Raw genomic sequence first — 12,271 nt, 5'->3', positions numbered from 1 at the left:
AGGATAGATCAAGGGGGTGCAGTAGATGTTGTATATTTGGACTTTGTATAGAAGGCCTTTGGCAAGGTACCACACATGAGGCTGCTTACCAAATTAAGATCCCATGGTATTACAGGAAAGTATCTTGCCACATTTGTAAATGATACAAAGATTGGTAGAGAGGCAGATAGTATTAAGGAAACAGGACAGCTGCAGAAGGACCTAGACAGATTAGGAGAATGAGCAAGAGAGCGGCAAATGAAATACAATGTTGGAAAATGCATGGTCAAGCACTTTGGTAGAAGAAATAAATAAGCAGACTATTTTCTAAATGAAGAAAATCCAAAAATCTGAGATACAAAGGGACTTGGGAATCCTCGTGTAGAACACCCTAAAGGTTAACTTGCAGGTTGAGTCGGTGGTGAGGAAGGCAAATGTAATGTTAACATTCATTTCAAGAGGTCTAGAATATAGGAGTAGGGATGTGATGCCGAGGATTTATAAGGCACTGGTGAGGCCTCACCTTGAGTATTGTGAACAGTTTTGGGCCCCTTACCTAAGAAAAGATGTGCTGACATTGGAGAGAGTTCAGAGGAGGTTCACAAGGATGATTCCAGGAATGAAAGGGTAATCATACGAGAAACGTTTGATGGCTCTGGGCCTATATTCACTGGAATTTAGAAAGATGAGGGGGATCCCATTGAAACCTTTGAAATATTGAAAGGCCTAGACACTAGATGTGGAAAGGATGTTTCCTATGTTGGGGAGTCTAGGACAAGAGGCAAACCCTCAGGATAGAGGAACGTCCATTTAAAACAGGTGCAGAGAAATTTCTTTAGCCAGAGGGTGGTGAATTTGTTACCACAGGTGGCTGTGGTGGCCAGACCGTTGGGTGTACTTAAGGCAGAACTTGATAGGTTCTTGATTGGCCATGGCATCAAAGGTTACGGGGAGTAGGCTGAGAAGGGGAAAAAAGGATCAGATATGATAGAATGGCGGAGCAGACTCGATGGGCCAGATGGCCTAATTCTGCTCCTATGTCTCAGGTCATATGTTAACTCTTTAATTCCTAGAATCATTCTCATGAACCTCCTATGGACCCCCTCTAATGCCAGCACATCCTTTCTTAGATATGGAGTCCAAAACTGTTCACAGTACTCAAGGTGAAGCCTCACCAGTGCCTTATAAAGCCTCAAATTGTAGGCATCATTTGTATATAAACTGCATGGAAGCAGGGAATGGGTTTATCCCTGAATTTATTTTGTAAAGGGACCTTACCCAACAAATTTAACTCCCAGCTGTGATGGGATCTGAACTTTGGCCTAGAAGTTGAAAAGTGACCTTTGACCCATTTCACTCATTGAGTCTCTGTTAGATCTTAACATGTTTGCTGCATTGCTTGTTCAAGTGGATTACAGGAAAGCTTGTTAATGTAAGACAAAATTTCCTGTGGGCAGACTCGGTCCTGCAGCTAATGCACATTTAGATTATGGTTTTGTGAAAGTAATAAGATCTAATAAGCTGGTTATTCCGATAATTTTTTCCCATTATGATTTCATTTTCATTGTTGCCAAATAAGGGCAAAATATGTTCCCAGACCTTTTTACTTGCCAGAGTTGCTGAGGTACTGAGTGGATACTTTATCAGATACAACTGTACACTTGCTCGCTAGAGCAAAATCACCCAACCATGTGGCAGCAACTCAGTATATAAAAGCATGTGGACATGACATGATGTTCAGTTGTATCGTTCTGGTTTCTTCCTCTTTCTTTCCAGTCCTGCTGAAGGGTCTCGGCCTGAAATGTCAACTGGTTATTCTTTTCCATAGATATTGCCTGACCTGCTGAGTTCCTTCAGCATTTTGTGTGTGTTGGACTGGATTTCCAGCATCTGCAGAATCCCTTAAGTTGTGAGGTTCAGACTAAACACCAGAATGGAGAAGAAATTTGATCTGATTGACTTTGACCATAGAATGATTATTGGTGCCAGACAGGGTGGTCTGAGTATCTCAGAAACTGCTGATCTCCTGGGATTTTCACACACAACAATCTGTAGAGTTTACAGGGAATGGTGCGAAAAACAAAAATCCATCCAGTGAGAGGCAGATTTGTTCTAGGGAAACGTCTTGTTAGGAGAGAATGGTCAGACTGGTTGAAGCTGACAGGATGGTGACAGTAACTCAGATAACCACACGTTACAACAGTGGCGTGCAGAAGAGTATCTCTGAATGCACGACATGTCATACCTTGCAGTGGATGGGCACAGCGGCAGAACAGCACAAGCATTCAGAATTACACTCAGTGGCCACTTTATTAGGTGCATTGGTAGTCTTCATTATGCAAGAGTTGGCAAAATCCTGAGATCAGATTATTTATGAATCCCAACAGATACCTAGAGCTTGTTACTGTGTTTTTTCCTTTAAATCACAGGCCTTGCTCTGGACAAGTATACACATTTCACTTCACCAATCAGAAGGTATGCAGACATAGTGGTGCACAGGCTGTTGCTGGCAGCTTTAATGAAGGATAAGAAATTGGAGCCTGAAGATCCACTGTTCAGCCAGAAGTATTTGAATGAATTATGTCATCATATCAACAACAAGAATAGAGTGAGTAGAGAAATAATTCGGTAAGCTTTTCATGCTTAAATCAAGTTATTATGCAAGTATCGGTCACACTTTGGAAGGAGGATGTCTTACCAAGTGACAAAGCAACAGCAGCAAAACAAGCCCCATTCCTCCCTCCCACCCCCTCACCCACATATATACACAGTCCTCTAACCCCAGAACAGGGTATCTTCAGCCTCCAATAGACTCGTGGATTTGGAGGCATTGGGCCTTCATCTTTCCCAACAGACTTGCAGAAATTAGCAGGAGAGAAGGAACTACTGAAGGAAATCAAGGTATCACCAGGAGAGAAAACTTACTATGAGCAAGAGTAGAAGTTATGTTCTAGCAAAATTAATGTAACCTGAGAACAGTTTTATTAAAATATCTTTCATCTCATTTGGAAGAGCAGAACACACGTTTCAGTGGTAAATGTAGATATCAAGCTTTGCTGGAGAAATTATATCTCTTCAATATATTTCCCATTCAATACATTACCTCTTCACTTTCACTTACTATATGCACAGCAGTATGGTTGATGTTGTTGCATTGCCCAGAAAGTTCTTGTGCTCACTAGATCTTCCAGGGAAGGGACTGAGCAGAAAACTGTTACAAGGAAGATTGTAAAAGGACTATATCTGCACCTCTCACTCCCCAGCCATCTGTTCAAGACCTGACAGCAGATTACTTGCTTAGTTTTTAAATAGGAGAAATGGAATGGAGAATGTGGCTTGCACATGGAAATGGGTTGTTTGAAATGTGTCAGTTTGAGCATCACAAATGCATTATCCTTGCCGGAAAAAAACTGCCAGTGGTTAACCACATAAAACTACCTGGGTTAGCAGTTAATAACTGATTCTTCTCTGGTACATGGTATTTTTTGTTATGTTGCTTTTGAAATTACTATTCCAAATCATGGTGTTTTTAATTAATCTGTAAGTGAAGCTAGACTACCTCTTTTTTATGGACTGACAGTACTTTGTGTGAAAACCATTCTCTACTGTGAGCCTGTCAGTGATGATTTGGCTTCGGAGGCAGTTCACAAAGTCCGAGAAATCAATGTCTTGTGCAAGTTCCGCTTGTAGAATACCATGCTGCGGCCTGATTAAATTGATTCTCTTCCCATTATTTCTTAGGCTGCTCAGCGTGTGCAGAAACAATCTGTTGAGTTATTTCAGTGCATGTACTTTAAGGATAAAGATCCCACTTGTGATGAACGTTGCATAGCAGATGGTATCATATATTCAATACGTGCAAATGGTGTGCTGATATTTGTGCCAAAGTAAGTGCCTGAGTATCTTTATGATTTAACAATTGATATATTAAAGTAATTCTTACCTTTACTGAACTAATATTTCTCAAATATTTGCCTATAAATTGCTCAGAGTGCATAGACAAACTTAGATTGTGCACAGAACAATTTTTGTAAGCCTGTGAAAATCAATACAAATTGCAGATGCTGGAAATCCAGAACAAAAACAGAAAATACAAAGTTAATGCAACCTGAACAAATCTGGCAGTGTAAGGATGGATTAACAGTCAATGTGTCAGATCAGTGGCATTTCTGTACAAACATTGGCTGCTTCTCTTTCCTGCTCAGAACTTTCAGCATTTTCTGTTCTTTTTTCTAAGCCTCATACTAATTTCTTTGCCCAGTTTCATATTTAGGAAATATGAGATTATATTGGGTTCCAAGAAGTATTGATGAAAGGGGCATGCAAGGCTTTATTTAGTATCTTTCACATTTGGAGTATTGTGTTCAATTCTGATCATCTCATTATAGGAATGATGTGGAAGCTTTAGAGAGGGTGCGGAGATTTACTGGAATGCTGCTTGGATTAAAGAACATGTCTCATGAGAATATGTTGAGTGAGCTAAGGCTTTTCTCTTTGGAGTATAGGAGGATGAGAGATCGTTTCATAGAGATGTACAAGATGATAAGAAGCATAGATAGACAGCCAGAGACTTTTTCCCAGGGTGCATTTGGTAAATACAAGGGGACGTAATTTTAAGGTAATTGCAGGAAAGTATAGGGGAATTTCAAAGGTAGTTTTTTTTTACAGAGTAGTGGGTGCATGGAACACCTAACAGATAAATTAGGGACATTTAAGATACTCACTTAAGATAGGTACATGGTTGAAAGAAAAATTAAGGGCTATGTGGGAGGGGAGGTTTCTATTGATATCAGAGTAAGTTAAAAGGTCAGTACAACATCGTGGGCCAAAGGGCCTGTACTGTTCTATGTGCATTGTACTTTACAATAACTTGATGTTATTTAGCTTTGTTTTATAAGTAAATGAACAACCAGTTTCTTGATTTTGTTTTCAAAATACTTATTACTTTTGTTTTCATCAACTGATACACACAGAATATAGCTTAGTACTAAGACAAACATCCATGTCAGTTAAATTCTGCAACCAAGCTGAAACTACAGTTTGACTCAAAGCTTGAATTATACCCTTGGATTATCCACCTGTAATGTTGACGAAATCTTTCTCTACAATTGCACATTTTAACTCACATTTCCAGCACCTAGACTGAGATTTGTGTGTGGGAGGAGGGGTGAGTAAAGGCTCATTTTACCATTGTTCTGTTGCCTGTGTTCTGCTGAACATGGCACTGGAACGTGTGACAACACTTGTGGGATGCCCCAGCACATCTTTGGAGTGTGTTGGTTGTCATAGCAAACATTACATTTTACTATGTTTCAATCTACATGTGATAAATAAATAAGTGAATCTGAATTAAGCATTTGCCCAAATTAAAAGATTTGTAGGTTCAAGTTCTATCATAGAGTTAAGCAAAAAGCATCTAGGGCAGCGCAATATTAACACTGTATCACAACAGTGTCAGAGAAGATATTGCATCAAAGCCTTACATGCTTTTGCGGGTGGATAGAGAACACGCCTCGGTATTTCAAAGGTTATCTGGAGGATCTTTTGTTGCTTTTGCTGAAATCTATTTCTGAACCAGTGCACTTAGTTAGTCTGTCATAAAGTTATAAAGCATTACTGCACAGCAAGTCCTTCAGCCCATCTAATCAGTGCTTTACTGTTATTCTGCCTAGTTCCATTGACCCCCCCCCCCCATAATCCTCCCATCTGTGTCCTTATCCAAACTTAAGTGTTAAAATTGAACCTGCATCCACTACGTCTGTCAGCAGCTTGTTCCACATTGCCTGTTTCCCCTCAGGTTCCTCTTAATTATTTCATCTTTCACTCTTAACCCATGACATGATCTCTAGTTCAGTCTCACCCAACCTCAGTGGTAAAAGCCTGCTTGCACGTACCCTATCTCTATCCCTCATCATTTTGCATATTTCTTATCAAATCTCCTCTCACTCTCCTCCCACGCTCTATGACATTCAAGTAATTTTCATAGTGCCATTTTGGAACTAAGTTTATTTAAATGGGTGAAGTATTTCCTGATACTGGTGAAACTAAGAGCATTATTTGGCATCTGGAATTGGATGACCTTCAGTGGGAGGTTGATTCAATGTCGGTAATTTAGCTAATGGACAAGAGTAATATGAGTTTTTCTTCTGTGAACTCATCAGGACTATGATGCAGAGATCTGGCACTCTCCAAGAGTTTTTTTTACAAATCATTTGCAAGCTGGCAGTAATTTGATTATTTCCCTTTAGCACATTATTTTATTTCAGTTTTTGTAGATTTGAATTTAAACTAAATCTACTGATGCAAGTAAATTAATAGAAAAATAACATTGAGCTCTTGATAAACTAGGTATGGGATAAAAGCACCAGCATACCTAAAGAAGAAAGAGGGACATGTGATCGCAACACAGCCAGATGGATCATGTGAATGGAAACCTGGCTCCCTCAGACGTCTTAGAGACAGAATTATCTCCACTACAGCCGATGGGAGATCCATTACTTTCTCTCTCTTTGAGCACATCACAGTAAGTAGACAAATTATATATTTGTTTTGGAAGTTCTAAAAGTAAAAGTAAATGTTAAAGATATGAAACAGCAAATTTAAAAACACAGTGCCCAGCCAGAGTGACTACTTTGTAAATTACTCTACAAAGTCTTCAGTTGCCTATCATGTTAGTTTTTCATGTCTGTGCCCTTCTGAACAGTTCCAACAAAATCCAGCATTGGCTGAGGTACACCTCATACGTCATCTTCCATCTTGATAACTAACAACCTCCAAGACTTGAAATTCAACAACTTCAGCTAATTTGCTTTCTCAGTTTGTGTAAGAACTAGAAAGCTGCTGATAAACATAAGAGATTCATCGTGATGAATTGTCTCAGCCCTAAATGTCAGTTCTTTATTCTACCTGACTTTCTGAGTTCCTTCAGCATTTTGTGCATATTGTTCTGGGCAATTCTGCAAGGGCATCCATTGTAATGTTAACTCCACACACAATGCCTGATCTGCTGGGTTCAGCGACAGCTCTGACCTGCGTTTCAGTTTAATATGCTAGTTTTTTGTTTTCTCTTTAAAATTCCTAATTGAATTGTTAGACACTGCCAAATTGGGCATCCTAAGCCTCACCCCCATCAGATTCCCTTTATTCTATCCATTCCTCCCTACCCTCAGCAAAATAAACTCTTTCTGTTTCCAGTTCCAAGGCTGCTCAACCTGAAACATTAAATATTTCCCTATTCACAGATGCTCAATGTTTACAGCATTTTTCATTTTTTTCTTGAGATTTACAGCATCTGCAGTTTTTTGATTTAAGAAAAGTCTAGTCTTTAAGCTTAGAACTTAAAACGTGAGGTTATATGCTTAAAGCAACAATCGTCAAGCTAATGAAAAGAGGAAAATCAATGTCATGGCTATTAAAATAATTTAGAATAAAGACAGGTGTCCTTTGGTTTATGAATAGATTGCATCCCAGAAAATGTTTTGCTAAGCAAAAGTTCAAATTGTAAAGGTGATTCCCCTTGGTTTGAATGCTGGGTCACTTGTGCTCCAGCGTCCAATGAAAATTTTATTAACAATTAAATCTGAAAAAGATTCTATCTACCCTTTCTGCCTCTCATAAGTTCTTTTTATTAGCTTGATGCTTTAAACATTCACCCAATTTTCAAACTCAGAGTTTTAAATGAAATTTTTGATCAGTTTGGGAATCAAGGGTTATGGGAAAGTGGATGTGAAGCAAGTTGGATAAACTATGATCTTATTGAAGTGCCAGACAAGTTTGAAGGACTGAATGGCCTGATATTCTTATTCCTTACAAATTACAAACAGCAGCTTTTCAAGGTTCTTATTTGTTCTCTCCCTCAGTTCATTCCTGTCAGATCCAGTCATGAATACTGTGCTTCTAACTCCAACCTCACCTTCCAGTGAGTGCTGATTCTTTAGCCTTGTGCTCACTTGGTTTCACCTATCACCTCCCCCTTCCCCCATTATTTTATGCTGGCTTCTGCTCCTTCCTTTCCAGTCCTGATGATGGGTCTCGGCCCAAAATGCCAAATTTAATCCCCTCCATAGATGCCGCCTGACGTGAGATCCTCCAATATAGTATTTTTATACAAACAATATTAAACATACTGTAGTTAAAAGGTCTAACATGGCTCATCTGTATTTCTTATTGAAGGGATCTTGTGTTTGAACATTGAGATGCTCTGTTCATGTGCCCATTTTTGCTGTAACCTAATTAAAGAATTTAATGTAACACCCTAGTCTTTTGATCAGCAAGACTTTCTGATTTATAAACTGTTTAATTTTTGTAAACCTTTCTGCTCACACAGGTAAGAATCTCTGAATTTTCATCCCGTTCCCATCCTGACAGCATCAAACTGGACATTATCAGTAACCGACCTTGTAAACTGTCCAGCACAGAACCCATGCCCGAAACCTCTCACACGACAAAAACAGACTTGGTTCGGGATGTAATCAGATCTGCAGAAGAGGCTCAGCTTGTCCAAGAGCATGCAAGAAGAACAGTCATCAGGGATGAAGATAAGGAATATTGTCAAACCCAGGGAAACAGCCTCTACTCATTGCTGGAAGAAATCAAGGAAATGGCTCTTTTAGATCTTAGTGTTGAATAAGTGCCCTAGTCGAGACTTTGGGTTCATTTTAAATTTCTTAATCAAAACCAGTAAAAGAAATAGATTTTTACAAATGAAAAGAGCAAAGGTCTAGTTTTTAAGCTTATGGTTACACTGGAAGTAAGTGGCAGGTTCCAGCTACTTCAACCAACTTGTTTGATGTGGTATCTGAATGCAATGCAAGAGATGTAGAGATTTGTTCTGAACAAGATGTATATAGCTCCAAGTTTTATTCAATGTATTTGACACAAAGGTTTACCATTCCTTTCTAGTCTCCCTACTAGGATTAGAAAAAAAATAAACTAATATACTAAGTACCCATTTTGTCTTTAGTACTTACAACTAGTTTGGTGTTTTTTCTAAAAAAAAAAAACTTGTATACACAGCACACATTAAAGTTTGAATCATGTTCTATAAGATGTTCTGAAAGCATATTTTAAGCTTGCAGGGTTAAACTTATCCAAGTACCGGTAGATCTTCTAACAGAAAGAAAGACTTCCTGTAAGATCACTACTCCTCTTCCCTTGGTTTGTGGTTTATAATGGGACATTAGCTTCAGTGACTGGTAACTCTGGTGAGAACACTGCCAGGATTAGATTTCCAAACTCCCTTTCCAATATAGTGACTTGGTGGTGTTATGAATTGAGGTTCAGAATCTCTCAAGTGTAATACTACACAATCAAAACAAACCCTGCATTAACTTCTTCACTTACACTTATTATCAGTGGCACATAACCATTCTCTTGCAAAACAAACATCTGTTGATATCAATGTCAAATCTTATAGTCTTTTCACATTTAATCACACATTGTGGAGATTTCCAGCTCCTGATCAGGAAATCTCTGTCTCCATGTTCACTTTCTTCGCTTCTGGTGCCGTTTCAGAAATGAGTATGGGACAAGTGCCCTCCGTAGTTTCAGAATTGTCTGCTGGTTCAATTGAGTCAATTGCTTTGTTTATCTCTTCAGAGGCTTTTGGAATTTCCACAAGACTGACTTCTGTTGGGAGTTGTGATTCACTAAGTTGCTCAGAAGGTACAGTTTTAGTTTTTACATTTTCATCTTCAAGCGTATCAGGATCAAACACCATCTTATTTCCATTTGCCATCATAGGCTGACTCGAGCACTGGGAATCTCCTTGATCTGAAATACAATAGGCAAACACATTCATGAAGTCTGCAGGCAATTGTTAGTTCCAATGACTCTGAGATTGAGCATGATATTTGTTCTCAGCTGAGAAATGTTTCTGTTAAGCACTGTGGCTCTTAAAGCACAATTGCTAATAGATTACTATGTCTTCAACATTTAAGTTCAGTAAGAGAAAGTTATTTTTGGCCAGAAGAATTCACCTCTAATCCCCTTGATGTTTAGACATCTAAATTAGGACCAACACAGGCCAAGACGTCACCATTCAATAAGACCAAACTTACCTAGCCAATTGTTTAACAAAAAAAAATTTGTTAGAAAGAACCAATTATAAATTACACTGCAAAAAGAAACATCTTCACCTCAACCCTTTCAGGACCCCTAAGGATCATGGACACTTCATTTGTCCCCTTTCACTCTTCTGAATTTGAGCAAATCCAAGCCTGGTCTGTCCTAATTGCCCTCAGAAGACAACACAGCCCAGTAAACCTCTAAACTGCTTCCAATATATTAATGTTCTTTCTTAAATAATGAGGCTATTTCTATGTCCTGTGTTTCAGCTATGATCTTACCAATGGTCTGTTTAACTGGAACAACTTTCCTTTTAGAACATGGGACAGTACAGTATACTTCAACCCACAATCTTCTAGCCTACTCCACTAACAATCTAACCCTTCCTTTCTACACCACCCATAACTCTCCATTTTCTTAATCTGTGTGTCTTTCTAAGAATCTATAAAATGTCCCTAATGTATTTGCCTCTACCACCGCCACCCCTGGCAGTGCGTTCCATGCACATACCACTCTGTTTAAAAAAAAAACTTACCTCTCCCCTAAACTTTCCTGTGCTCACCTTAAAAGGACGTCTTCTGCTGTCAGCTATTGTCACCCTTTGGAAAGAAGTCCTTGGGTTGTCCACACTATCCACACCTCTATCAAATCACCCCTCATTCTCCATTGCTCCAAAAAGAAAAACAACTTACTCACACTGTCCTTGTAAGACGTGATTGCTAATCAAGGCAGCATCCTGGACCTTGCACCTTCTCCAAACCTCCCATAATAATGCGAACAGATGCTCCCAAGTATGATCTAACCAGGACTTACAGAGCTGCAACATCACCTTGTGGCTCTTGGACACAATCTCCTGACTAATGAAGGCCAGCACACCAGAACCACCCTATCAACTTGCATGGCAACTATGAAGGATCTATCCCAAAATACCCCTGTTCCTCCACACTGCTAAGAATCCTGCCATTAACCTTGTACTGTGCTTCCAAGTTCAATCTTTCAAAGTGAATCATTTCACATTTTTTCAAGATTAAACTCCATCTGCCAATTATCAACTTTCACATTTAATTGGTGTATCTGTATTGGCCTTTTGTGAATTATACATTGGGATGGCACCCAGATCCTCACTCTGCAGTTTTCCTGCCAAAATGGACAATATCACATTTAGTTGTACAGAAGAAAGATGACGAAGGGTTTACTGTAGTAAATTATCACGTATATTGAAATCTACACAAATCGAGGGAATGACTGAATGTTCAAAACTTTAAATTCAAACTTTGTGATGTTTAAAAATATCCTTTTCAGGCCTGAAGGGTCTCAGCCCAAAATGTCAAATATCTATTCATTTCCATTGATGCTGCCTGACTTGCTGAGTTCCTCCAACATTTTGTTTAAAATAATCTAGAATACAATGCCTTCTTTTAAATATTGTCACAATCTGTAATGATTGTTAGTGTCAGACAGGGAGGTTTAAGTAGCTCAGAAACTGCTGATCCAGGATTTCTCACACACATTAGTCTCGAGAGCTCACAGAGAATGGTGCAGAAAGGAAAACAGTCAGCGGCAGTCCTGTGGGTGAAAGCGCCCTCTTAATGAGGAAGGTCAGAGGAGAATGGCCAGACTGGTTCAAGCTGACAGGAAGGCAACAGTAACTCATAACCACAGTTACAACAGTGGTGTGCAGAAGAGCATCTCTGAACACAACACATCGAACCTTGAAGTGGATGGGCTAAAGTGAAAAAGATTACAGACACACAGGAGGTACCTAATAAAGTGGCCACTGTGTGTATCTGTAACATCAAACGTGTTTGACATTGAACATGGTTTAAAATTAAAGTAGCAGATTTTAAGCAGTCTCCTCATTTGAAACTAAGCAATGCATGTGGTGGGGCAGGAGAGCTTTTGAAAAGCAGTTATAGATCTTAAATTAGGACCCAAGTACCTTTTGCTCCACAAATTAATGCAAGATATCAGACAACTTCATAAGCCCTATCAGTAGGAACCACATTTGACCAGAACACTGTATTCCAGCACCAATGTAATCACTGTGTAATAGAACAAGTGATAAGAAAACACACTGGCTGTTAAATTCCAATTTCTCCATGCATATAAGCTCCAGATTGAATCCTCCTTCAGAGAAGGAAGATAAAAGTAAATCTCATTGTTGCCTTCAGTACAGCTAGGTTACAGTACTTCAATTTCCTTTGGTACAAAAATCAAACAGTTGCCT

General features: G+C 39.1%; 2 protein-coding genes across 5 annotated transcripts in view; one reads left to right on the top strand and one right to left on the bottom strand.

Annotated features, from left to right (window-relative positions):
* dis3l (DIS3 like exosome 3'-5' exoribonuclease) overlaps positions 1-8,925 on the top strand; it is a 64,259-nt gene extending 55,334 nt beyond the window's left edge. For 2 of the 3 annotated variants that reach the window (XM_073032728.1, XM_073032729.1), the window contains 4 exons: positions 2,409-2,587; positions 3,721-3,866; positions 6,328-6,502; positions 8,306-8,925. In XM_073032728.1, the coding sequence (XP_072888829.1) occupies positions 2,409-2,587; positions 3,721-3,866; positions 6,328-6,502; positions 8,306-8,608 (803 nt within the window). In that variant the 3' untranslated portion in view covers positions 8,609-8,925. Of the gene's footprint in view, positions 1-2,408; positions 2,608-3,720; positions 3,867-6,327; positions 6,503-8,305 lie in introns of those variants that run through there. The other variant, XR_012096762.1, reaches the window with a different exon arrangement.
* A 47-nt stretch (positions 8,926-8,972) lies between these two features.
* Positions 8,973-12,271, bottom strand: part of tipin (timeless interacting protein) — a 46,947-nt gene continuing 43,648 nt past the window's right edge. For both annotated transcript variants that reach the window (XM_073032730.1, XM_073032731.1), the window contains exon 8: positions 8,973-9,750. In XM_073032730.1, the coding sequence (XP_072888831.1) occupies positions 9,440-9,750 (311 nt within the window). In that variant the 3' untranslated portion in view covers positions 8,973-9,439. The remainder of the gene's footprint in view (positions 9,751-12,271) is intronic.

The sequence above is a fragment of the Hemitrygon akajei genome, chromosome 30 (genome assembly GCF_048418815.1).
Source record: "Hemitrygon akajei chromosome 30, sHemAka1.3, whole genome shotgun sequence".
NCBI lineage: Eukaryota > Metazoa > Chordata > Chondrichthyes > Myliobatiformes > Dasyatidae > Hemitrygon > Hemitrygon akajei.
Note: the sequence above shows the minus strand (reverse complement) of the source record. Positions and strands in the feature narration are given on the sequence as shown.